Raw genomic sequence first — 27,030 nt, 5'->3', positions numbered from 1 at the left:
CTAGGGGAAAACATCCAAATGAACAAAACTAGTGTGTAGAACAAAAAAATAATAATAATAGTTATGCAGTTTCCAGGTATACACAAACAGTGCCTGGGGACTAGGGATCGCAAAAAAACGCTTACTTTCATAACCGGTTTTAACCGAACAGCTGCAGCAAAAAAAAACGATTAACCGGTTTTAAAACCGGTACCATTGTGGCTTTTACATAATTCACCAGCGGGACCTCGAGTTGGGGTGCGGGCTTCCGCACGGACTGTTTTTGTTGTTGCTCTTTCGGAGTGACGAGTTCACAGACTACCCCCCATTATGCGAGTAGTGTTTTGATGTCTGCCAATAAAACAAGGTTTTGTTCCTGTGTCCGACACTCCGCCTCCGACTCCTTTTCTCCGGCGCTACACCATCGATCGTTAATTTACTCCCCGGTAATGGGGTAGTTTTGTATACAATATTGACAGACAAGCTTGTTTAATGTGGCTTTCAACAACACACTCGTGTAAGTTAAATTTTTGTTATTTTTTTGGTAAAAATGTTTTAATGTTAACATTCTTCTTTCGGACTTTCAGAAAGGGCATGAAAGTATACCGAGCGTTTCCTCGATGCCATGTTTGATGTTTCTTTGATTTAACTGAATGTTCTTTTGAGTCCAACTTTACTCTAACAGCGAAACTTGAAAAAAGTGGAAATGATGTTGAAAAAATAGCGCAATGTGGAGTACCGGAACCGCAAGAAATGATTGGAAACTTTAACCGATTTTGAAAGTCCGATTACGGTTTCGGTTTTTAAAAAATGAAACCCGGTTATAACCGGTTATTTGTAACCGGTTGCGATCCCTACTGGGGACGATTATGTACTCAATTGCAGATGGGGGTGGCGCCACTATTGTTTGTTTATGTATTTATTTTACTACTGACATGCATTTGATTCCCATTTATGAGGGCTGGATTACATTACATGATTGCTACCTCAAAATGCTTTGACCTCAAATCATCTGTTCACATTCAAATGTTTTATTTTAAAGGAAGAGCAGTCAATAATATTGTATCTTATACAAATGTACAGTAACAACAGATAAATAGAAAGCAAAGAATTAGTTTATTACACTTTTTGCTTCAATGGACCTTTCCGACCTGTCAATCACTCGTACAATAACAGCCAATCAGATAGCCGCATAGTCTTAACCCCTGGCTTGACACGCCCCTGCCGCCATGTTGTCCCACAAGCAATACTGGTTGTCAGTAGCATGCGCTTGGAAAAGTTAATGTTATGAAGAAAATGGTCCTCAGATGCGCTTGGGGAACGTGCAATTCTAATAAAGATATCCTGCAAGATTACAAGGGGCCCAGTTGATTCATTTTCTGTTCTGTTCTCTTCTTCAAAAAGACCTTCCGTGTCCAATAGCAGGTGCCACAACGTGTTTTCAATGGCGAATGTTGTGGTGTGACGGAATGAACAGAAGATGTAGGCAATATGGCTACCACTTGGATGTCGAATGAGACTTCCGCAACTTGCGTGGATGACACGCTCTCCACTCAGACAGTATTTATTTTTTCGTATAGACATTGAAGTGAATAATGTTATATATATTTTTCATGACAATATCTATTTTAGAATGTATATAGGGATGTCAGTGGAGCTTTAAGGTTTGTTTGTTTTAAGTAATCATGTAATTCTCTTTTATGGGTGGCTCGAGATAAACTTCAACTGAGAGCAGAATTAAACAGCTTGAACACTTTTTATTGTATAATTCAAAATGTATTTAAATGGTTTATTTTTATTTTTAAAATCATCACAACATATCATACGTTTTTCATATTAAAAAAAATTATGTCCACTACTTACAATGCAGTTCACTTTACATGGCTAGCAGATTTTTGTGTGTGAACTTTTTTTCTTTTTTTTTTTTTTAAACAGCATATGAACACGCATTGTGTCCGGCATCTTGATTCGCTTAGGGAAAACTCACATTTTGGTCTGCAACCCGATAAGCTAAGGGACTGGAGACTATTGTCCATCAAGGTCCTCCATGCCAAGTGCCCTGGACTGTACTGTACAGTACAGAATGCAGAATTTACGTAATTGTTCAATGCTAACAGTGTGGCTCCTCAGTGCTGTATGTTTACAAGTTTAATCCTTGAATATCTATAAATGTCAACGAAACGCCCTGCACCGACAAAGGGGCCTGCAGTTGCAAATAAAAGGCAAAGGAAGATGTTAACCATTGGATTCATTCATTATAGTGCTCAAATATAATCATAGGTGGCACGTCTGTTTATAAGAATATTCACGTCCAGGAGAGGGGAGGGGAGCGCCAACAACATCTTAATTTGCAAAAAGACACCTGCACCAAGGGCTGCATTGGGAAAAAAAAAAACTACAGCAGAGCCATGCTGGGACAAGGAGGCACGGCCAGAGAAACTATAAAATACGCGAGTCGCTATTATAATAATGATTTCTTATAGGTCAAACCTCATAGACTGCTCATTAAACTTAAATTTGTTATTGTTATACAAGCTATTATAATTTTCATTTTTTCAGAAAACATTTATACCCGGCCCTGGATAAGGCAGAATGAAATGGATGATATTTATATATTTTTCAAATAAATGTTTTTATCTGAAACAGGTTTTGATCTTTGGTTTCATTCTAGAATAGTGAACTTTTTTAACATCTAAGTTTTGAGATCTGAGTGGGAATAAATGAGATGTGACAAAATGTTTATGCCAGTCAGAGAAAAGTTTATCAAATGTGTTGTTAGGGGTTTGACAGCCTTAACACAAATGAAAAAATATCCTGTAAAATGAAAAAAAAAAAACTGAATGAAAAAATAGAGTGAATGAAGAAACAAAATGAAAAAAAATGTACACTGATTTCACTTAAAACGGATTTTTTTGAGAACGTAACACCCTACGTTAAACAAGGGAACACTGTAGACAATGTCTCATAACATTCAACTTTGGAGAAAAAAATGACTGAAAACAGTGTGAACTGCAATAACAAACAGAAATATCTTGCAGACTCTGTCACCATAATAAATTTAAAAACAGTACAATGCAACATACAACAAACACATTTCTGGAAAACAAAATTTAAATCAGAAAACTAATGGGCGGTGGGGGGGTGGAGTAAAACTACTCACATCAGGAAGAACAGGAAGGAACTCAGATGTTTCGCAGAATGGCTGAAATGAAGTAACACTTGTCAGTAAACTTCTTGGGTCGTTTGTTGTCTTGCTCATTATATAGCACGCGCCTGGCTTACTCCCCCCCCACCTAACAGCGTACTGTTTATATTGATACAGAGCAGTCGGGGCTTTTATCTACATGAAAGGAAGTTCAATTTCTGTGCTATGTTTATCATGTTTCCTCATTCCCTTGGCTGATATCCTCCAATGGTGGCATCACAAGATCTGAATGAGTGGCACGAAGACAGTCAAAACATTACAAACAGCAGCTCAATTGCATGAATAGAAATATTGCAAAGTGGAATTTCTTTAGAAATAAACAGATGGTAGACTGAAATACTGGGGAATTACAGACGTGCTCAAAATAATAGCAGTCCAATGTGACTAAGCAGATTAATCCATATTCTCAGTATATATATATATATATATATATATATATATTTTTTTTTTTTTTTTTTTTTTTTTTTTTTTTAAATAAATCGCTACATGTCAACGTTACCAGTAGGTGCAGTAGATGTTCAGAAAACCAACAAGACCCAGCATTAAAAAAATATACACTCTTAAGGCTGTGCAATTGGTCAACTTGTTCAAAGGGGTGTGTTAAAAAGTCTTGATTCCAAACCAACAAAGTTAAATGTCATGGAGTGGCCAGCCCAATCCTCGGACCTTAATCCAATCGCGAACTGGTGGGGTGACAAAAAACGTTGTATCTGAAGCAAAACCAAAAAATAAAGGGTGTGACTTGAGCAATGCGATGAATAGTTTTGCATACAGGATGTCCTGAATGAGCTGAAAGCATGAACTTGGAATGATTTGAATGAGTCAAGAAACGTGGAAGGAGGTAAATACTGGATATAAAACATCTCTTGATTGGGGATTCTTCAAAAAATGTTACATTTGGGAATGAGAGCAATAGTTTTATGTCCTGAATGTGTCAAACTGTGTGACGTTTCATTGGTTTGAATGGGCCAAGACATGGAAGGAGGTCTATGTTATAAAAATGAAAATTGTGAGAATCTAAGAAATGGTGCAAATAATTCCCCAGATGTCCAGAATGCGCTGAGCAGTTTGATGAAATGCTATAGGTTTGAAAGGTCTGAATTGCGTTAGAAAATTAGACTGAGCAGGTCAAACCTCTGCAGAAATTTCAAAATGTCATGGAAAATGTGTAATCAATGAAAAACCCAGGAATTTTGATTATGTGGAAAATAGTGTTGGAAATTGTACTGAATGGTCTTACATAAATAGTGCAAAGTTAGAATGTGAAAATTAATTTTTATAACGCCTTCCTTGATTGGGGTCTTGTGTGGAGAACTGAGCATTTTTCAACTGTGAAAACCATTAGCCACACAATCTTGAATTCTGTGAGTAGTTTTAAGTTTGAAGATACAACAGACAGACGGATGCAAAGCAAGGAATTGCACCTTGTGAAAAGAATAGCAATTAAAAGCAGGGGGCAAGCGTACCTAATGCAGTGGCTCATCTACACCCAATCAGGACTGTGTGCCCTGCTCTCTCACCAGCTGGACAACCACTCTGTCTTTGAGTGCCTCGTTCTCTCTGTAGACGTACATGGTGTCACCTCTGGCCTTTGCCTCCTCTTCCTCCTCAGTGTCTAGCAACTCAGCGAAGGATGCCACACATTGGTCGTGCTCCCGCAAAGAGGAAGGATAGCGTCGCGACGCACTCTCAATGCGAACCGAGCGTCGCACGGGCGTGAAGAAACGCAGCTCATGTCCATCCACACATATCGGCTTCTGTTGCCGGCTTGACGGGGCTCTGCAAGAGGGGAGGCAAGGACCAATTATGGCACAGGAAGTTTCCAAGGACTGTTGTGCTAATTTTAGCTCAGGGATCAAAAGCACCCCTCCTTGAGCTGTCACCTTATCGTGGTGGAGGCGTTTGTTTGTCCCAATGATGCTAGGAGGTAAATAGTCAGGGGATTCACAACTTTCTGGAGTCCTTAGAGTAAGTGCTGGAGAGCATTCCCTCTGGAGTCTCCATCATTCTGCTGGGGGACTTAAATGCTCACATGGGCAATGCCAGTGCGACCTGGAAAGGTGTGATTGGGAAGAATGCACACCCCAACCAAACCCAACTGGATTTCTGTTACTGGATTTCTTTACTCATCACGGATTGTCTATAACGAACACCATGTTCAGGCATAAGGGTGTCCCCCATGTTTACTTGGCACCAGGACGCAAAAAAAAGTATCTTGTATTGGTAAAATTACTGATACTGCAGTACCTCTACTTATGAAATTAATCCGTTCTGGAAGTCGTTTCATAACCTGAATTTCTCATAAGTAGAAGCACATTTTCCATGTAAATAGCGTTTTAGGAGGGGGAAGCAGTGCACCGTCAACACTGTCTATAGTGATATCTACTACCATAACATATTTAAAAAATATTTCTTTTACGATATGTCAAGTGTCAAATGTATACATGGTCATCAGTAGATTTCAAATGTCAAGCTTAATTGCTGTGATTCAACGCTTTCGATGAGGTTCAGGTTTCTTCAGTATGCGGTATAAGCTCTGTGGATCCATCTTAAATATGTTTGTACAGCTGATAACACAAAAAAACCCACTACAATCGATTAGCTTTACAAAAACAAAAATCTGTTCATAAATGCTTCTTTTACTTGTTTTACACTGAGCTTTATTTTGCGAGATGTACTGTTTACATGTGAAAATCCAATTCATATCGTGATATGAAATAATACATAATATCGCTTAGCCCAACAAGGTAACACAATGTCCATTAAATTGGTGCTTAAAATATTGCACAAACATTCTCTCTTTGGTTATGTCACTACTCAAAGGAGTGCTAGTTTTCTTACTGTAAACGCATTGCAAAGAATCTTTGGGTGAGGAGTGAGGCTTATTTCGCGAGATGTACAGATACTGCTCAATTTATACTGTGATATGAAATTTTAGGTCATATCGCTCAGCCCGACAAGGCACACACACAGCAAAAATTGCAGCACAATGTCCATAAAATGTGGCAAAAACATTAATTCTTTAAATTGCGTTTAATTATGTCACCACTGTATGGAGCACTATTTTTCTTAAAATGCATTGAAAAAAATGCTTTTTTGAGGAGGTGAGGGTTACTTTACAAGCCATACAGTCATCATGAAAGTATTCAATACCGTGATATGAAATTTTATATTTTATAATTTTATATATACTGTGATTTGAAATTTTAGGTTATCATTAAATTCAAGGTAAAAATGTGGTAAAAACAAAAACATTGATTCTTTAAATTATGTTTAGTTATGTCACTACTTTTTTACAATTTTTCTTACTGTACATACATTGCAATTTTTTTTATTTTTGGGGGGAAGAAGGTGAAATAGATAAAAGGCATTTCTATTCATTTCAAAAGAGTAACATGATTTGAGAAATTAGTGCTTTGAGTTATGAACGTGGTCACGGAAATCATTAAACTTGGATTTATCCATCTATCCAGTCTTTCCTTCGCCCAGCCATGTAAAGTATCAATGCATGTACCTATCCATCAGTCTATTAATACTTTATCGATTGATCCGGCTACACAAATGAGATACAGTTGCTGTACCCACCCGGGGGTGGCTGTGATCTTGTACTTGACATTGGATGAGGGTCCCGTCTCCCCAGAGATGATGGCACGGACTGGCGGAGTCACTAGTGCGTCCTTGACCTTGCAATTCTCTGGTTCTTCATCTTTGCTTAGAGTGCAGTCCGCTTCAGTCTCGCCTCCCTCACGGGCTGCCAACAAAAAACAAAAACAATATAGACATCCCTTTACTTTTAGTGGAAAAGAATGGTGGCAAAATGCCGCCAAGTGGAGGCTGTCAAGCACAGTACTACATCTCTACGGCACAACAACATGGAAAGCTAACGTCGATGCCATTGTCATTTTATGTCGCATATGCGTTTTAATGTTTGTCAGCGGTGAAGCACTCTATGGTTTTTGGTCACCAACCAAACCAAAACCAAGCAGCACCAACTCTGGTCATCTTATCACGTTATGATTTAGTTCTGTGAGCAGTACTAAAGATAACCATAAGCAGACGTGATCACTGCACAATGTTGTGTCCCCGTTTATTTAGTCAGTTTACCGTTACGGTCCCTTTTAGTTTGTTGAAATGCCACTTTTACCTGACAGTCAGTGAGCCATCATCATCAATCACTTTCATACATGAATAATGACATGCTACATCAGGTGTTTTTATAATGGTTTTTAAGCATGGAAAAAAAAGCTTGAACTTCATTTGTGTAAAACATTTTTTTCTAGTTAACGACATCAGCTAGGTTAAACGTGTTGTGCAATGCAAAACTGTTGAGGCTCCTGACCCTTCTGTCTGTCTCTAGCCTTCTGTCCTAACTATCCATCATTCAGTACTTTTGATTGACTCTTTATACTTCATCCTGTTGAAGTGTATATTTTTTCAGCTAACATTTCTTTTAAAAAAAAATAAAATAACCAAAAATATTGCTATGACTATCTAAACTTTGTACTGGGCCTTTGGTCTGCTCTGATAGAGAGAACTTTGTCATTTTCCTTAAAACTAAAAGCAGAAAGAGCCATTCCGGATTAAAAAAAAATACTAATAATTTTCAAAAACTGCTTTTCAATAACTGAATTCCCAAAACATATTTGTATAAGTAGATACTTACAGTACCATATTCATAGTTGAGTAAATAAAAGACCCCATGATCATACAGTTAAACATTTCAGCTACCTTCATTCTCCTCTTTCTTCTTTAAGATGTCAAAAACCACCGTGCGCAGTTCTTCCACGGGCTGAAGTGAGTAAAGAGACTTTCAGCACAGCACACACAAATGCACGCACTAAGGGGCTGAGGAGTAGCTCTCACCTCCAGCACAACACGCACAGCCTCCTCAAACATAGGCAGGATGTCTAAGTCACCCGCTTGCTCCATTAGGCGGGCCTTACAGATCCAGAATTTAGCAAACTTCTGGGAAACTGGCGGCAGCCGTGAGAGGACGCCTCTCACCTGCGCTGCTGGACAACCCTGTTGAGACATGAGACGCATAGCATTGACATTTCATGAAGGTCAGTGTTCATGCATGATTTCTTGGTCTACTCATGATAGTATACCTACCAAATATGGGTGCGCAGTATAATCGGTGAAAAGGCATACATTTGGACCATGGTACGGATTTGGACTTAACCGACCAATTGCAATAAAGCTTATTGATCATGTCATCTGTCTTAGTATAAAAATGGCTCACATGCTGGTCACAGAGCACACAAGCGGTGCCATTATTTTGCACAGACGTTTTGGAGGAGAAGAAAAAAAAAATAAAAACAGTTCGCACTCCTGCACTTCTTAATCCTTGCCTGAGCAACAAGCAACATTTAGGAACGTATTTTTATCACTAGAGTAGAACGGCAACAGACAAGCCTACCAAATTTTATGTTGCTAAGTGGAACTCTCTGTGGGATGAATTTTCTATTTCGGTAGGAATACTTAATCTTTAAACCATCTAAAATTTCCACTTAGAACGACAACGGCTGACTTCCCATCTTTTCAGACATAGCTTCTTGAGACCTTTTCTGGGTCTAGACATGATAGACATGCCTACCAATTTTTATCTTGTAAACTGAAACTGTCTTTGAGGGCAGAATTGTCAAACTATTGCCACAAGAGTAGTTTACAACAATGAAGGACCCAAAATGGCCAACTTTGTGTCTTTTAAGGCATTGTTTTTTTTTTTTTTTACACTGTTTTGTGTGTCTCCTCATGATACAGATCAAGTCGGCCAATGAAGAAACACGAACAAGAGGTGCTAACAAAGGACAAAACATCTAATCACCACATGTACCTCAGAGAGCAGCTTTATACAGCCATCCAATGACCTCTCTGTGTCACGAATGAACGCACGAGCGTCATCCTCCACCTTCAGGTTTGTCCAGATGGGTAAGGGCGCATTGGCGGTGCGTCTCACCAGAGGTTTCATCTGCATGGGAGGACGCTTGTAAGAAATCCCCTTGGCTTCCCGCCATTCCTGCAGTTTTTTCCTAAAGACACATCACATGTAAGTTGCCAATAAATTGTTTCCAAGCATTAAGCGTAAATATCTTGATTTCTGCAGAAAACACCACTGCCAATTCCTTCAGTTCATCAATTAGTAAGTATGTAATTGGATATCCCACCTATATTATCCATCCAGTAACTTTTTGTACCACTTATCTTCATGGATAAACTCATACATTCCCTGGAATAACTAATTCATTCATTCATTCATTCATTCATTTTCTGCCAATGACTTCTGTTGAATTATGAGACCCATTAAAATGGAGGCCTGGAAGTCATTAAAGTCTCACTGGCTCCATTTATTTTGACAGTAGTTGCGCGTGGTTACAGATCATCCCTGACCACTGGGGGGACCTAAACAAAGGTGGGTGGATTGCCAGGCTAGACTTAAGTGTAACTGCACATCCACTACAGTAGTTAGCAGTGGCGCTCTCATTGGCAGTGCGCAGGGAGTACCAGCTCTTTGGTGTAGGTTTTTTTTTGTGCACCGAGCAGGCAATCTGAAGTACAGTAAACGAACCCAAAAGAGATGTTTTTTTTTTTTAACAGGGATTAAAAGAAAGGCAGAGACATACATTAATACTGATTAAAATGCAAAGGGATGTAAAATAATAATATCTAACATATATTAAGATAAGACTTTAGTAGTATGGCGAGATTTTCATTCTCTTGGGCTCTGATCAGCTGGTAAGATTCTCAGACAGCACACATTCTCGGATAGAACACTTCATACATTGGATATGCTTCAGAAAGGACGGCGTTGCGCAGTCGACGTATTAAGAAAGGTAGACTATCGGTGTCGAGAAACCTCCATAAAAACTGGTTAAGGAACTCCCTACCTCAGACATGGAGTGTCCAAAAATTTTCTTTCAAGGAACCGCATCCATAACAATTGATGGATCCTGGATATTTTTTGCTCCTATCGGAACAGAGTGCACAGCACTTTGCCGGGAACGTCCACTTTTTGTATGTGTTCGGTTAGACATGTTGATACTGTTTTCGTTCCTATCTGCATGGTTACTTTTTACAAGCCATGCCCATCTGAAACACTTTGTTAGCCCGTGTTTTTTATCAATTTCCCTGGCACGATCTTCATCTTTTCGCTCCAAGACTTTTGCCGTACTGGAAAACGGTCAGACCCCTCGATAACATATGCGTACGTATGTCTATAAGTTATATCTATACCGTAGTAAACAGAACACTTCTCTAAGAAATGATGACATCATAGTGAAAATACAAATACCAGCCGGTCTTGAGCACAGCCTCGCCCAGCGTCAACCCGTACCCCCCTCACCCCAAATGTTCTCACTCCATCTACACGTTTCACAATAATAACATTTTCAGATGAAAAAACTCAGAATTCCACGAATCCACGGAAAATTCTCATCCCTGCGTATAGCTCCTTCTCATCGTATGACAATAATAACTTGTTTAAAATGTGCATAATCTTACAGTATCTTTTTTAATCCAGTAAAATACAACTGCCAAATAAAGTTCTGTTGTATTACATTCACTTTAAAAACATTTGGGTTCTTTTCTCACTTGTGCAATGATTAAGTTTTTTTTGTAAACATTCCTATAATTTAATTAATTTAATGTTGATGTTAAAACTTTTAATAATGCTACTAGAGTGGCTTACAATAACTAAGCCTTGATAAACGAATAGATGGAGCCTCCTCTGATGAGAGGCAAAATGTCTTCCAAGACAAGCGTAACAATCCAGAACAGTTAAATTGCAATCTGGGATTTCTGGGAATACTCGTATGCAATAATACTGTAAATGTTGTTTCAGGAATGAAACCTCTGCCTCATTTTTTAAGACTTGGCCTACTATAGTATTGCATTTTAACCTTGGTCATGGTACTAGGAGAAAAGTATTTCGTAAGTTTGAAAAATACTGCCTTAGACTCTACGGTTATCTAGAGGTTTTTTTACAACATAATTTATAAATTGACGGAACACATTAGTTTCTTCTATACATTTCTATCTATCATTTCTTCTATCATATACACTATTACATTCTATACTAGGAATTTTTTTGTTTAAAATCTGAGTTGCCGTAAGTTGAAATGTGTTCAAAGCTTACATTCTCTCCTCTTGTTCAGCAGCCATCCTCTTCTGCCCTGTTTGAGGCTTTGTCGCTTTGGTCAGTAACCTGGGTTGGCTGACGACAGTAACCGGACAGGTCCGGGGTGCCCTCTGCGTCGCCACAGGTGCACTCGTTCTCATCTGAGTAGCGTTGGTCATCTTAGGTTTGGCCGCTACGGGTTTTCTGCTCAGAATTCCCGCATTTTTAGACGTGTGTCCACCTATTGCAGAGTTTTGTATAATCGGCTGGCCTTTAGGTTTAGAGGTGGGCTTCGGCTGTAGATTGGCTACATTGTTGGATAGCCTCGCAGAAGTTGAGGTGGTCACAGTTGATTTGAGTCCGCTTTTGGAAGACAGCTGTTTACCGGGAACGGATTTGAGCTCTCGTGGGAGAGAGGGCCTCTGGTGAAGTGGAATTTTCTCCACAAGAGCCTTGGAAGACGCGACGGTTAATCTTGATGAAACCATTCTGGCGTCCACAGCTGGGAGAGGCCTGGGGACTCTAGGTTGGATCACAGCGGGGATGAGCCCCGTCCTAGTCTTGACCATGAGCCCAAGACTCAGTCGGGCTGGATAAGTCTTTCCCGGATGAGAAGTGGCAGGATTTGACGGTGCCCTAAAAGTGCCGTGAGAATTCTTTGCCGTTGAAAAGGTCGAAGATGGTTTTGCCGTGAGCTGTATCTTGACATTTGTAGGCTTTTTGGGAAGAGTGGTTGCCTTCAAAGTGTTAACAGAGTACGTTCCTGTGAATGACTTTTTGCAGAGTGTTGACTGTTCTGGCTGCTGTTCAGTCTGTGCATGCTTATTGTTTGCAATAACAAACGTCTTTCTACTTGGCTTTTGGTTGTTGAGAGAGGCCAAATGTTGGACTTTTTTGGGTTCATAGCGAAAAGTAGTGACTGGAGCTTTATTTTCTTTGCCCCTACGGAGCTGCAAAAAAAATAAGAAAAAAAAAAGCAACTTGATTAAATTAGGGCAGACACAAACAGATCACAGAATTGATTATTCTATCGATTTCGCCGTTGGGTAACTGAATAAAAAATTATTTTGTATCAAGCTCTCCTTACCTCGGTTTTTAAAAATAATCTTTAATGTCCTTTTATCAGTTATGCAAAATAATTAGGGTTGAAAATGCCCAGAATGTCATTTAGAAACTATTCAAGATGATCTTTTTTGCTTGGTTTCCAGTTCCAGGGAGCTGTCCAAGAGGCATCCGAATCAGGTATCCCAACCACCTCATCTGGCTCCACTGAATGTGGAGGAGGAGCAACTTTACTCTGAGATCCTCCTGGATGACCGAGCTTCTCACCCTATCTCTAAGGGAGAGCCCCAACACATCGCGGAGGAAACTCATTTCGCCTGCTTGTATCTGGGTTCTTTTTCGTCTGGTCACAACCTACAGCTCGTGCCCATAGGTGAGGGCAGGAATCTAGATCAACTGGTAAAGTGAGAACTTCGCTCACTCTTTACCACAACGGACCGATACAAAAACGCTGCACTGATCTGCTTGTTCATTCTTCCCTCACTCGTGAACAAACCCAAAGATAATTGAACTCATGTACTTGGGATAGGACTTCATCCCCAACCTGGAGAAGGCAGGCCACGCTTTTCTGTCTGAGGACCGGGAATAGGTGACAAGAGCCAGCCTTGGCGGAACCCAACTCTCACCAGGAAAGATTTCGACTTACTGCTGGGAATGCGGACCAAACTGACACCGGTCGTACAGGGCCCAAACAGGTTTTATAAGGGCATATGGTAGTCAATACTCCTGAACCATCCCCCACAGGAGTCCCTGAGGGACACAGTCAAACACCTTCTCCAAGTCAACAAAACATATAGACTGGTTGGACAAATTTTCATGCACAATCGAGGAGTGTCGAGCTGGTCTACTGTTCCACAGGCCATGATGAAAATCGTGTGTACATTAAACAACTGATTAGTCTGCTAAACTAATGAGAAATGTATATAATTAATGAAATTGTCCAAAATACTCAACTGTGAACATTGCTGCTCTTAATGTCTGCTTCCCCCTCCTGAGATGGTGAATGGTGGACAAGAATTTTCTCAAGCCGTCCGGAAATCTCTCTCTATGCCACTACCAAACTCCTCCCAAGCCTGAATTTTTGCCTCAGCGACTACCAAAACTACATTCTGCTTTGACAGCCGGTACCCATCAGCTGCTTCAGAATTCCCACAGGCCAAAAAGGCCAGATAGGACTCTTTCTTCAGCTTGACACATCCACCAACAGGCACCAAGCACCTTACGCCACAGCTCCTCTCGGATGCCTCAACGATGGAGGCACCGAATATCGGCACTAACTCGATGTCCCCGGCCTCCCCCAGAACATGAGTAAAGTTCTGTCGGAGGTGGTAGTTGAAACTCCTTCTGACAGGGGAATCTGCCAGCCATTCCCAGAAGACCCTTACAATACGTCTGGGCATGTCACGTTGAACCAGCCTCTTCCCCCACCTTTGGAGCCAGCTCACCACCAGTTGATCAGTTGATAACTCTCTCCCTCTCTTCCCCTAAGTCTCCATGACATGCGGTTCTGACACAACCACAATGACACAACCACAAAAACACTGATTTAACTGCAACGTAGGGTGTTCTGGTGCCAGGTGCATGTGTGGACACCCTCATGCTTGAACATGGTGTTTGTTATGGACAATATTATGGACACCGCCTGGGTTTTCATCAGGGGTGGGGGTTCCTCCCAATCACACCCTTCCAGGTCTCGCAGTCATTGCCCACAAGAGCATGGAAGTCTCCCAGTAGACCGATGGACTCCACAGTGGAAGCCCTCTCCAGCACCCCCTCTAAGGACTCCAAAAAGGGTGTTGTTAGGTGGATAGGAACAAACAACAGTCAGGACACATCCCTCCACTTGAAGGCAGGGAAAGGCTACGCTCTCGTTTACTGGGTTGAACCCCAACGTATAGTCACCTAGCGGAGCAGGAATAAATATAACTACACCTGCTCTGCGCCTCTCACCATGGGCAAATCAAGGGAGGAAAAGAGTCCAATGCCTCTCAGGAGGACAGGTACCAGATCCCAAGCAGTGTGTGAAGGTGAGTCCAATTAATTCAGTAGGAAGTTCTCTACCTTACACACCAACCAGGGATGAGAATCCCAAATGAGAAAAAAGTCTGAAAAGTAGCCGGGGGTCTGGGGGCTGCAGGCCCTCAGCGGGGTGCTGGGGCAGCGCAGCGTTGGGGGTGCAGGGGTCGAAGCCCCTGGAAGCGAAGTGATTTTCGCAATTTGTTAGTCCCAAAACCATTAATTTGAACACTGAATTTGTATTTGTGGAAAAAATGTCCCTTGTTTGGTGCTGTACCAGTATAGCAAAAATTGAAATAGTTTCATTTCTTCAATGCTTGAATTATTGTACTTATTTGAAGCACATTACATATAAGAGTTTCACCATTTGGCAAACGCTTTCACTGTTTATTATGGATACACAATTATATTTTCTTTTTGATATGCAGTCAGTTATTCATAGAATTAGTATAGTGTAGAGATGAAGCACAAGTTTTTAGAACAATATGAATAAAAATTACCTTACCACATATGTGCTGGAGGCAGCTTTATCCATATTTCCCTATAAAACAGTTTTTGATTCCAGCATCCTTGTCAATTGCCCTTGCTCGATCTTAATCCTTTTTTTCTAACATTTTCGCCATCGTAAAACTTTGAACACACAGTTCGCTCTAAGTCTCACACGCCATTACTTGGCTAACTAACAAGTTACACTGCGATTTCTGAGAACCAAGAACACATGTACATGGCAATGGTGAAACTGGATTAACCACGAACACGATTGGATCGTTATACTGTATAATTCTGTTGTCCAATCGAGTAATCTGCCGCAAACAAGTTTTAATGTTTATGTCGCAAAATGCAAATATTTACACTACCGAGCAAGTTAGAATGGCATATGATAGTCGTGCTCGGGCTAGCACTAAGCTGAACTTGCAGCTCGGAGCCCACCACCGAGAGGCAGGCGCACAATACCCTACACCTACACCCTCCCCACCTCCCAACCCGAAATTTTCTCAACAGATTTGCACTTATCTCGTGAATGGTCAATTTGGTCTGAAAAAGTCGGAAATCCGCCGATCAGCGGAAAATTCTCATCCCTGACTAACTCGAGTTCCTTCCCTGCCAGAGAGGTGACATTCCATTACCCTAGAGCCATTTTCTGTATTAGCCGATTCGATCACCAAGGTCCCAGCTTCGGTCACTGCCCAGCTCGGACTGCACCTAAGCCCTATGGCCCCCTCCCACAGGTGGTGAGCCCATGCAAAAGGGGACCCAACGTTACCCTTTCGGGGTGTGCCCAGCCAAGGCTTCATGGGTGCAGGCCGGGCCACCAGCCGCTCGTATTCAAGCCCGCGATCAGTTAGTCATCAATTAATTGATATATTTGTTGCGGCTTTCGATTAAATGCCTATTTGGCTTCATTTACACTCCATGGTTTAAGGGCTGGAAAAATGTATGTATCAAGTACCCTCAACTAAGAGTCAGACTGCTTCCAAATTTGGCTATTTTAATCAACCCTATGCAGACAAGGTATTTTTCTAATGACAGACAGACCTGTGACGCAGACGGTTGTGTACTTTCAGGCGGTTTCCCCAGACAAACAATGTTTGGCCTGTGGAATAAAAAGTATTTGTTTCAACAAAAGCTGGACCAAAGAGGCTATACAGAATAAACACCAAAGGCATGAAAAAGGTGGCTATATATACACAGGGTGTCCCAAAAAAATGTATACATACTTTAAATATTTGTAAATTCTTTTACACGTTAAAAGATTATTCAAATGATAATAGTCACATGACGAGCGCGACCGGGCTCGCGCGCCTTCGTGCTCGCAAATCTGCATATTCGAGCACGAAAAATCACGCGCGTAAAATTTGTTGAAAGGAGAAAAAAAATAGATATTGAAAGACATCGCATAATTTGTGTAGTCTTGACATTAATTTACGTGTTTCTTTCATAAACGTGAACTAAACAAGCCTGTTCCTAAACAATCAGTATTCACCCGGAAACAGGAAATGCAAGTTAACAGTACTGAGCATGTACAGAAGTTAGGCCGAAAGTGCATGTTCAGAACTGCGTGCCCACCCCCCCAAAAAAAGACGTTAGACTATCATCCACCTCATCGCTCAGATGTGGCCAATACGTTGAGCGCATGCAAAAGGCACATTATAGCAAGCTGGCCTCTTATTTACGGCAGTTCCCCGATGCGTGACCCCCCCCCCCCACACACACACACACACACCCCCGCAACTTTATATGCGAGCATGACTGACCACACCCGTACATTTATCAAATGTGAGTGACTGTAATAAAGTCGAAATCTGTGCATGAAATACTTTAGCAATAATTGATAAATAATAGTAGCAAGTCACGTTTAGATCATTGTCAAGGAGTAAAAGTACTGTGACTTATTAACAGCAGAAGTGGCTGAATTTTTTTTCTGGTCTCGTCAAATCATCTGACTTTGAGCGCTGCCATGGACTAATATTCACAATTCCATTTGTGTGTTGATGGTGAACGCGTGGAATGGAACAGCTACCAGGGTTCAAGGAGTACGAAACAGCCCATGTGAGTGATGGCGAAACCCCAGATCAACCCCAATTGCATGAATGGTCCATTTTGAGTTCAAAATGGCAAAATTCGCTGAAAGAAGACTGATTTGAAACTATGCATACAGCAGTATGCCATCCATCCATCTTCTTAGCCGCTTATCCTTACAACGGTCGTGAGTGTGCTGGACCCTATCCCAGCTGTCAACGGGCAGGAGTCGGGGTACACCCTGAACTGGATACCAGCCAATCGCAGGGCACATGGAGACAAACAGCCACACTCACAATCACACCAAGGGGCAATTTAGAGTGACCAATTAATGTTGCATGTTTTGGGGATGGGGGAGGAAACCGGAGTGCCCGGAGAAAACCTACGCAGGCACGGGGAGAACATGCAAACTCCACACGGGGAGGGCTGGCAGCATTGTGCAATTCCCCCAAAATTAAAACAGCTCCTTGTCAACAAAAACATATTCCAACCACAAACTTAAAAACATATCTTACTTGGAGTTGCGCTTCCCTTTATTTGCCAAGTAAACCGCAAGCTTCTCCTTGCGCAGTTCTGTAACATAAACAAATGTCACTGACATCCTTATCTACTACCAGACGGTTTTCCTCTGTATATCTCAACAGTGAGATGAAAAATGCTAATAAACTAGAATATTATGAGTTCTCTGTTCATTATAATAAGACAGTGTAAATATTCATTATCTTGATTCATAACTTTTTCTCATTTTATCGCAAGCACATTAAAAATCGCCCTGAATTAACTTCCATTGGCGTTGCTGTATATTTTTCTCATTTGTTTAGATTTGGAGGTCATTTTGGTGTCCATAACGAACACCATGTTCAGGCATAAGGATGTCCCCATGTGCACTTGGCACCAGGACGAAAAAAAAAATAAACTTGTATTGTCAAAATTACTGATACAGTGGTACCTCTACTTACAAAATTAATCAGTTCCGGAAGTCATTTCGTAACGTGAATTTTTCATAAGTAGAAGCACTTTTTAAAGTATGTAGCCTAATCCGTTCTAAGTACCTCGAGATCCCCCACCACCACCACCAAAAAAAAAGCATTCAAAGTACATGATGTAAAGAATAATAAAAATTATGTTTGTTTACCTTTGGCGTTGGGCAATGATGCAAAGAGAAGGATGAGTGACAAGCAAAATGCCTCATGGGGGACGGAGGAGGAGGCAAGCACACAACTTAATTCCACTAAAATTAATTAAACCCACTTAAAGCTATGAATTCAAAAGAAACAACATTAACAACTTTTTATAACTTAACGTTTAACTTTCATCACTTCTTATCGCCTGCTTGGGTTCAGTTTCACTACCAGTAATAGTTATAGCTGGACGTTTTGCGAAGTATTGATCCAAAGATATTTGCCTTTGACGGCTTTTAATAATGTTACGAAAATGTACAAGGCAAATGTCGTCGAACTGAGCGATAGCCCGACTAGTTAAAGCATGTTCCGGATGATTCTTTTCAATAAATTCCGAGATATCATGGAATTTCATCAACACTTCATTTATTTGGGCTGACGGAATAGCAGCTGCCTCCTCCTTTACGTCATCTTCACTGAACTGCTCCTGCATTGTCGTATGTTGCGTCGCCTTCAAATCCTTCAGATCCTCCATCGAAAGCTCCTCGTGGTGCTCCTCAACCAACTCTTCAATGTCCTCCTCATTGACCTCAAACCCCATGGCCTTTCCCAGTGAAATAATTTCCTCAACTTCAGGATCAGCCTCCACTTCCATCCTCTCAAAATCACTTGAAGCAACAGCATGAGGCCACAGCTTTCTCCAAGCCGTATTAAGGGTTTGCCTGGTCACCTCCCGCCAAGCCATGTCAATTAAGTTGAGGCAATCAACAATGTCAAAATGCTCCATCCAAAACTCACGAAGGGCAAGGTGTGTATTCTCTGTGATGTCGAAACACCTCTTGAACAGCCATTTCGTATACAGTTTTTTAAAGTTTGAAATAACTTGTTCGTCCATGGGCTGGAGAAGAGGTGCAGTGATAGGTGGTAGGTACAGCACCCTAATGAAGGAGAACTCCTCCAGGATATCATCTTCGAGGCTGGGTGGGTGGGCAGGGGCAGTGTCGAGAATTAGGAGGCACTTGAGGGGGAGATTGTTCTCTTCTAGGAACTTCTTCACAGCAGGGCCAAACACCAAGTTCATCCATTCAAAAAAAAAATGTTGGGTGACCCAGGCCTTGGCATTGGCCCTCCACATCACCGGAAGTTTCTCTTTAAGGATTTTGTGAGCTTTGAATGCTTTGGGATTTTCGGAGTGGTACACCAGCAGCGGCTTAATTTTACAATCCCCACTGGCATTGGCACAAAGGGCAAGCGTAAGGCGGTCCTTCATTGGCTTCTGGCCTGGCAGTTTCGTCTCCCCTGCTGTTATGAATGTACCACGAGGCATCTTTTTCCAAAATAGGCCAGTCTCGTCACAACTGAAAACTTGCTGTGCAACATAGCCTTCTCCCAATGCCATTTGTTCAAATTTCTGAACAAATTCTTCTGCTGCCTTCTGTTCTGCACTCAATGCCTCGCCATGCCGAACAACAGAGTGAATTTGAGTCCTCCTCTTGAATTTTTCAAACCACCCACGCGATGCCCTAAACTCCGGGTGTGGATCCTGTTCTGAAGTTCCCTCGCCCTCATCCTTCTTTAGGAGGTCATTAAATATGGCGGCTGCTTTTTTGCAAATCATGACCCCTGTCATTGTGTCTCCAGCTGTCTCCTTTTCTTTAATCCAAATGAGTAACAGCCTCTCCATCTCATCATTCAGTGATGACCGCCTCCTCGAAATGACAGAAAGCCCTTCGGAAGGAGTCACAGCTTTTAGGACCTCCTTGTGCTTCAATATTGTGCAGATGGTAGAAGGGTTTCGACCATATTCTTTGGCGAGGTCAGTCAACCGCATGCCTTTTTCATATTTCTCGATGATCTCTTGTTTTGTTTTGATGGACAAAACAACTCTCGTCTTCTTCTCACTGGCGCTGGCCATCAGTTTCTTGGGCCCCATGGTGAAAAAAGCTGAATAAATTCACAAAGAAGTTGTACTTAGTACTTTAGGTGAGCGCTAGCGTGTGACAATAGATTCGGTGATGAAGGGAAACGAAAAGAAACATGGGTAAAGTCAATGGGATGGTTTGGCGATAGCCAATGGGAGAGCAGCTCTATCACGTCACTTTCAAAATAAGATATAGTATGTTTACGTTCAGTGGATTTTTTTTTTTTTTTGGGGGGGGGGGAGGCGGCGGGGGGGATCCAGAACCTACTTTTGCCTTTCATATCCGGAATTTTCTTCTTAACTAGAGACAATATTTTTCCGAGGAGGCGTTTCGTCATCTGAATTTTTCGTGACAAGCAGGTTCGTAAGTAGAGGTACCAGTGTATTCCAATTTGTGGTATGAAACTTTGTAGTTTCTCCTGAGTGACATATATGAAACCCAGTGGATTTTATTCGTTTACTTTTTCTACTATGTTTAGGAGTCCTTGGTAGCAAGTGCCATCTACTTTGCTTGTCGGTCATGTTATAGTACATCCGAACAATCATTATTAATTTTAACATATACTGTTGATGATCCATATTAAATCATTTTCAACAATGTACTTATTTTTGGCACTAATCGTACAAATATTGCTGGAGCAAAATTGGACAATATTTATTTACCAGACAACGACAGCAACACCGATGTTTGTTCCTGCTGAGATGAGACGTTAATTTCCTTTAATTCCTCCAAAATACTGCTCTTATCTTCAAAGTGTTTTTCACTTTACATTAACAAGAGTGTATATTTATGAAAATTACTGCGTTGATAATGTCATTGCCTGAACTAGATGAATACAATACCCATCTATCAGTGTTTCCGTTTTGCGCATATATTTTTGCCACGGCTGTGTCAAAATGGTTGCATATTCGAGGAAGTCACACAGTTTAATAATGGAAATGAATAAAAATGACGATGGCATTTATACCTTTCTTTTAGCACGTATCGTACATATTCCGTGTTTTCCGGGATAGCATAATTAGCATTAGCAACAGCGATTAATAAAACGTTAGTAAAATAAATACGCTTTCAGACCTTTTCTGCTCTTGACGGTGATGGGATGTTCTTGGTCCATTATTCTTGAATTAATTTTATTTTGGGAGTAGGATGATAACACAGCCCAAAACGCCCAGCTTCAAGATAGCATACATACAAGCTAACGGGGAGCTACTGACTTCTTGATAAGACGTCCGACGCAACGGCACAGAGTTTTGAAAGTACCGCTCAGCTCTTCTCTCATTGGACGGTTTTGAATTTGCCAACGTCTGCGCATGCGCCAAACTCGAACGCGTTGGGGGGAACCGCACAATCCAAAAAGAAGTTATTTAAATAAAAATATGAATTTGGCTTCTGAATGCTCTAAATCCACAGTGAAACAAGAAATCTAAGTTACATAACTCAAAGTTGATTTGAACTGTACAAATAAATATTTTGGCAGTGTGCATACATTTTTTTTTTCAAAATGTCTTGACAGTGTCTTAACAGTGTGTATATTTAATGTCCATTGTGTTAGAATAGTACAGGACATGTATAGTGGCAGCAGAACAATGGTGAGGTGTGACAGAAGAATTTAAGGTGGAGGTGGGACTACGTCAGGGATCAGCTCTGAGCCCCTACATGTTTGCTGCGGTAATGGATGGCTGACAGATGAGGTTAGACTAGAATCCCCTTGGACCATGATGTTCGCAGATGATATTGTGATATGCAGTGAAAGCAGGGAGCAGGCGGAGGAACAATTAGAAAGTTGGAAGCATGCACTAGAATGGAGAGGAATGAAGATTAGCTGAAGTAAAGCAGAATATATGTGCGTGAATGAGAGGGGCTGAGGGGGAAAAGTGAGGCTACAGGGAGAAGAGATAGCGAGGGTGGACGACTTCAAATATTTAGGGTCTTGAATTGATCTATTCCGGAAAAACTATTGTTAACCTTATTTATCAAACAATAAATCCACGTGGCGCAGCTGTTAAGCATTGGCCTCACAGTTCTGATGCCCCGGGTTCAATCCCGGCCCTCCCTGTGTGGAGTTTGCGTGTTCTCCCCGTCCCTGCATGGGTTTTCTCTGGGCACTGCGGTTTCCTCCTACAACCCTAAAACATGCAACATTGATTGGACACTCTAAATTGCCCCTAGGTGAGAGTCTGAGTGCAACTGTTATTTGTCTCTTTGTGCCCTGGGATCTGCTGGCAACCAGTTCAGGGTGTACCCCATCTCCTGCCCGATGATAGCTGGGATAGGCTCCAAGCACTCATGCGACCCTTGTGAGGATAAGCAGCTAAGGAAATGTATGAATGGATGGAAGGTTGAGACGTTTTATTCGTGACACATTTGATTTCACCATGAACACAACTGCAAAAACATAAATACCCATTAAATACATAAATAAATAAATAAATAAATGGCATAAATACTTGCATAAATAGATGAGTATGAAAGAAAGCATGTCATCTCTTTGAGTCATTCTACAACATGTGAAAAGATGCTGTTGTTCGTTTTTTGCTGTTCTCGAGCATATTTTTTTCTTCTTCTTAATCTCTTAGCTGTGCCTCTGAATATGGAAGGTGAGGTATCGTTTGGCAGTGCGCTGGCACATCTCCACGGGCATGTTTTCCTCCTCCGCTGTGCTGATGTACCAGTTGGGGAAGCGTGCCGACGTCAGGGTGCTGAGGCTGACCCCGGAGTCGCGCTTGTAGAAGAGGAAGCGCAGCATGTCGCTCTCCGAGGCCACCGCCATCAGACTCTGCCTGTCCTCAACCGGCTCCAGGTGCAGCGTGGGCCTGTCGCCCTCCTGGTGGCACGACATGTACAGGTTGCTGCCCTTGATGCCCAGGGCCACCGGTCGGGCCTCGATGCTTGGGGACGGGTGCACGTAGGTGGACATGTTGAGTTGCACTGCAAAGCACGACGGGCCAAAATGGCATGTTAGTACCTTGACTTGCAGGTTTCATTCGGTCGGTGACCACGCTCAAAACACTCGTATTCCAATGTATCTGACAACAAAATTGTTGTTTAAAAAAAATACTGTATTGGACATTATAAAAATATAAAGGAATAATATAATTGAAAAAAACGTAAAGAGTTAAGCTGTTTTCACCTCATGGGGGGGGTGGAGTCAATATTATACAAACATTACACGAAGGGATAATAGTGTAACTTTCAGAAGTCCGTTGTAACAAAGTTGCTGGAACATTGCTGTTTTGTTTTGTTTTTGCAGAGGATAAAGAATCTATGCTGGTGAATATTGTTGCAATATGTCCATCTGCATGCATTGCTGCACAGGTTATCTTCAAATATTGGCTGTTTAAAATAATTCTATCGATCATTCATCCATCCATCTTCACAGCCGCTTATCCTCACAAAGGTCAAGGGAGTGCTGGAGCTTATCCCAGCTGTTAACGGGCACGAGGCATGGTACACCCTGGACTGGTTGCCAGCCAATCGCAGGGCACAGGGAGACAGACAACAGTTGCACTCGCAATCACACCTTGTGGCAATTCAGTGTCCAATTAATGCACTCCAGTGCCCGGAGAAAACCCACACAGGGACGGGGGAGAACATGTAAACTCCACACAGGTGGGTCCGGGATTGAATCCGGGTCCTCAGAACTGTGTGGCCAATGGTCCCCAGCTGCCCCACCGTGCCGCCATGTTGGATGTTGGTATTCATTGTAATAGGACAGAGGACATTGAGCTATTGCGTAAACTGAAAATGCAGAAACACAGCCTGTGTGTGTGTGTGTGTGTGTGTGTGTGTGTGTGTGTGGTGTGTGTGTGTGTGTGTGTGTGTGTGTGTGTGTGTGTTTACGTTGCGCAGACCTTTGCGGTGGCTGCTTCCTCCCTGCAGCGTGACGGCTTGCAGCTCCATGCTGTCTCTGAGCAGCACCAGACTTTTGTTCTGGCTGTCGCTGACGGTGCACTGATACTCGCCCGTCCTGGTGAACTGATTCACTGGAGCTCGCCTCTCGGGCATGTGGATCACTGAGAAAAAACAAAACAAAACAAAACAAACTGTAAAACTGGGAAACATCAAATCCTTTGCCTTTCAAAATAAAAATACTTGTGAATAGAATTTGTCCCATACAAAAACATACACGCATCACATAATCAAATACAATGCAAGTAATTAAACAGTTTCAGTTCCCATTTTTCATGCTTTAATTCAACTGACGTTGCGCTTTACCTTCTGATGTGCCTTAGCCACCAAGTGTCAGTATGCAACATACAGATGATACGCAAAGAATGAGCATCAGTAATCGTTTGTTTTTCACACAGTATAAATCATATAATATATGCACATGGATATTGTGCATATGAGCAATGTCAAATGGTCTGTATGCAACCTCACGGTTTGTGTTCAAACATCCATTGGTTAAAGATTTATATGTAGTGCGCCACCAATACTAGTTTTGTTAGCCTGTCTTTGACACTTTGCATTGTGTGCTAGCATTAAGCCCGCGGCTGTTCGTAGGTTATTCATATGGAATGAAGATAATCAATGGCTATAGGATGTCATGTAGGAATTACCTTCAATGATGTCATCGATCATGATGTTGAGGAAGCTTTCCCCACTTAATTTTCTACTCAGGGCCTTTTCGGTACGGCTGCCCTTGAACCTCTCCATGGCGACGACCAGGTTGACCACTGTCTTCAAGGTCAGGGGATTCTGGCAGACCTCCAGGTCTAGTCCCGCGGGCATCTTGGGGCTCAGGGGGCATCGCGTCTCTGTGGCCATCTTTTCAGAGATGGCAAATGTATACTGTTATATATTATATGTTCAACTCATTGTAGTCACGATTGTGAAAATTACAAATGTATATTCACCTCACTATACCGTAACGTACAGAGCATTGCCATTGCATATATTATAATACGCTGAATACTTTTTACACCAAATTTCATTTGAAATCAAGAGTGATAGAAAATAGTCACAAAAACCACAATATATTTAAGTATGCTCAATTTATATCGGAAGGAGTTTTAGATGGAAAATTCCTCTTTCTGTAAAGGTGAAGAAAATAAGGATTTTTTTGTCCAGATTTCCTGACAACATGAAAAGAAGCGTTCGAATTTGCAAGTACTGCTTTAGATTCACTTGATTTCCTGTAGCGGGCCACAAAAACTTGTGTGGCGGGCCGGATCTTTGACATATGCCTTTTAGACTATTTATTGATCCGCTATGTTTTTTGGTTTTTTTTTGCTACATATAATGCTACTATTCTTGGTGTTCATGTATCTTTGTCAGAAAAGTAAATCTCTTATACAGTAGCAGTATATTGTTAATATAGGGAGTATTTTTTGATACATGTTGTGTTATTTTTGTTGCTGTAGTTAAAAGCCGCTGTTTACGTACAGTCACGTGCACTATATAAAAAGATTTTTTTTTTCTTTTTTGAAATTAGACTAAATGACCTGTTCTGCCATGTTTTGGTCATATAGGATTACCACATGCCGTAATAATAAGAGAGAATTCTTTTTAGATAATTTTTCATGACTTTCTTTGAGTTAGATGTTGACATACAATTATTAGTATTTTGGTACAATTGCCTTTCAATTAAGTTAATTGAGGGTTGTACATTTGCATGGTGTTTGTACTTTCATATAAATTTTGAAGAGATGAATGCGGCACCTTCAGCAATTTGGAAGTTGCACCCAAGGATGCAGGTTCTTTTGCTGATATATTGCCTAATTTCGTTTGACTTTCCCTTGATGTTACAAAAAACAAAAAGTAGAAATGTATTTCAGGAGTGCATAGTTCAAATACATCCACAGGTGTGTCTCTAATTAACTCAAATACTGACAATAAACCTCTCAGAAGCTTTCAAAGAAAAGACCTCGTCTTGTAGTTTTTCACAAATTGCTTGAAGTAATAGTAATCTAACTGTATTTAAACTTCTGACTTTGAATAAAGTAATGAATATCAGAAATAAAACAGAAATATTCCAGAATTTAGCCAAAAGAAATAATTGAGTAATCCTGCCTATAAAACAAGAAAATTGAATCTGATTTCATGTTAGACAATAAAAAAATATATATTAAAATTTCATATAGTATATGGAAATATCTGGATCTGGTCTCACCTGTAGAAACAGTAAAATGCTGTTGACTATACTTGCTTATTTTGTTCACATTTCCCATCTAGATATTCTATCATGCATAGTATACTTGTGTTAATACTGTATTTATTGATATGATTAATGTAAACCTTTATTGCTGCCTGCAATGCTGCTGTTCATATTCATATCTGCATATAGAATATACAGTAATCCAATTATTATGGTATAGTATGCTTACAATGTACATCTTATTGATGGATACATCCATATTATTTGCTCAAGAAAATGCTGTTGACTACAAAAATAATGGAAATAAAGGTACCTTATTCGTGGTGAGTAGAAGTTGTAGTATTAGTCGTAGTTCTTTGGTTGGAGCACTCAGCTGTATTGTTGTTGTGGTTGTGTTTGCGTGTTGGGACCTGAGTACATTTATACAATTTTGGAACCACCCGAGGAATTTTCCCCAACACACACAGGAAGTGGGCGGGAGCACGTTGATGGCGTCACGCCACGGTGAAGCAATACTGTAATGTCTGTCAGGTAGATGTGTGGAATGTTCAATTTTTAATCTCAATCCGGGGGTGGGAAAAATAGGAGTCAATTAAATGAAATTACAGTCAAATATACTTGTAGGGGGATACATTAAAACATCCATCCATCCATTTTCTGAGCCGCTTATCCTCACGAGGGTTGCGGGAGTGCTGGAACCTGTCCCACCTATCTTCTTTGTTTGCGATGCACTGTTTCACCAGAACTTTTTTCCTGACATATCTTCCCTGGATCTGACTGCCCCAATGGTGGCCCCGTTTCCGATTCCTGCCTGCCTCATATTCCTCAGTCTACCTCGTTTGGATGACTGTTTTAATGTTTTTACTTTTGTTGTTATTGTTGTTGTTGTTTTTACTCCAATCATTAATTTCATTTGAATTACTTTCCATCCTTAGTGTTTAGCAATATGCAATGGCATTCAGTTAGATTACTTTTTACTATTTCATTTTTCT

At 41.1% G+C, this 27,030-nt stretch overlaps 3 protein-coding genes across 7 annotated transcripts in view; all 3 read right to left on the bottom strand.

Moving 5' to 3' along the window:
• The window catches only part of pdlim5a (PDZ and LIM domain 5a), a 69,185-nt gene extending 65,917 nt beyond the window's left edge, over positions 1 to 3,268 (bottom strand). For all 3 annotated transcript variants that reach the window (XM_061815918.1, XM_061815919.1, XM_061815920.1), the window contains exon 1: positions 3,140 to 3,268. The gene's annotated coding sequence lies outside the window, so the exon portion shown is untranslated. The remainder of the gene's footprint in view (positions 1 to 3,139) is intronic.
• On the bottom strand, positions 17 to 21,208 carry ckap2l (cytoskeleton associated protein 2-like). Of its 3 annotated transcripts, none has more exons than XM_061815912.1 (10): positions 21,016 to 21,208; positions 17,414 to 17,471; positions 15,915 to 15,972; positions 11,319 to 12,250; positions 9,021 to 9,216; positions 8,048 to 8,206; positions 7,913 to 7,973; positions 6,770 to 6,935; positions 4,651 to 4,963; positions 17 to 3,409 (listed from the first exon to the last, which is right to left on the bottom strand). In XM_061815912.1, exons 1-9 carry the CDS (start codon positions 21,053 to 21,055, stop codon positions 4,678 to 4,680), a joined length of 1,956 nt encoding a protein of 651 aa, XP_061671896.1. In that variant the 5' UTR covers positions 21,056 to 21,208; the 3' UTR covers positions 17 to 3,409; positions 4,651 to 4,677. The 3 variants fall into 3 exon arrangements, 2 of the variants coding, with proteins under 2 accessions (XP_061671896.1, XP_061671897.1); XM_061815913.1 differs by having other exon boundaries at positions 17 to 3,181; XR_009794454.1 differs by lacking the exons at positions 17 to 3,409; positions 4,651 to 4,963; positions 6,770 to 6,935; ... (3 more) ...; positions 11,319 to 12,250; positions 15,915 to 15,972 and adding an exon at positions 18,034 to 19,963 and having other exon boundaries at positions 17,421 to 17,471.
• A 1,081-nt stretch (positions 21,209 to 22,289) lies between these two features.
• On the bottom strand, positions 22,290 to 26,433 carry il1b (interleukin 1, beta). Its single transcript, XM_061815921.1, has 4 exons — positions 26,352 to 26,433; positions 24,501 to 24,708; positions 23,793 to 23,954; positions 22,290 to 22,869 (listed from the first exon to the last, which is right to left on the bottom strand). The coding sequence occupies exons 2-4, from the start codon at positions 24,706 to 24,708 to the stop codon at positions 22,514 to 22,516; spliced, it is 726 nt and encodes a 241-aa protein (XP_061671905.1). The 5' UTR covers positions 26,352 to 26,433; the 3' UTR covers positions 22,290 to 22,513.
• Positions 26,434 to 27,030: the final 597 nt, after the last annotated feature.

Source organism: Syngnathoides biaculeatus, chromosome 4 (assembly GCF_019802595.1).
Source record: "Syngnathoides biaculeatus isolate LvHL_M chromosome 4, ASM1980259v1, whole genome shotgun sequence".
Taxonomy (NCBI): Eukaryota; Metazoa; Chordata; class Actinopteri; order Syngnathiformes; family Syngnathidae; genus Syngnathoides; species Syngnathoides biaculeatus.
The sequence above is the reverse complement of the archived record's forward strand: the minus strand, read 5'-3'. Positions and strand labels throughout refer to the sequence as shown.

Coding starts and splice junctions, on each gene's coding strand:
- il1b (XM_061815921.1), bottom strand. CDS start 24,708: ATGGCCACAGAGACGCGATGCCCCCTGAGCCCCAAGATGCCCGCGGGA. Junction 23,955..24,500: donor GATCGATGACATCATTGAAG/GTAATTCCTACA, acceptor GTTTTTTCTCAG/TGATCCACATGCCCGAGAGG. Junction 22,870..23,792: donor AGGAAGCAGCCACCGCAAAG/GTCTGCGCAACG, acceptor CGTGCTTTGCAG/TGCAACTCAACATGTCCACC.
- ckap2l (XM_061815912.1), bottom strand. CDS start 21,055: ATGGACCAAGAACATCCCATCACCGTCAAGAGCAGAAAAG. Junction 15,973..17,413: donor AAAGGGAAGCGCAACTCCAA/GTAAGATATGTT, acceptor TTTATTCCACAG/GCCAAACATTGTTTGTCTGG. Junction 8,207..9,020: donor GTATAAAGCTGCTCTCTGAG/GTACATGTGGTG, acceptor ATGTCTCAACAG/GGTTGTCCAGCAGCGCAGGT.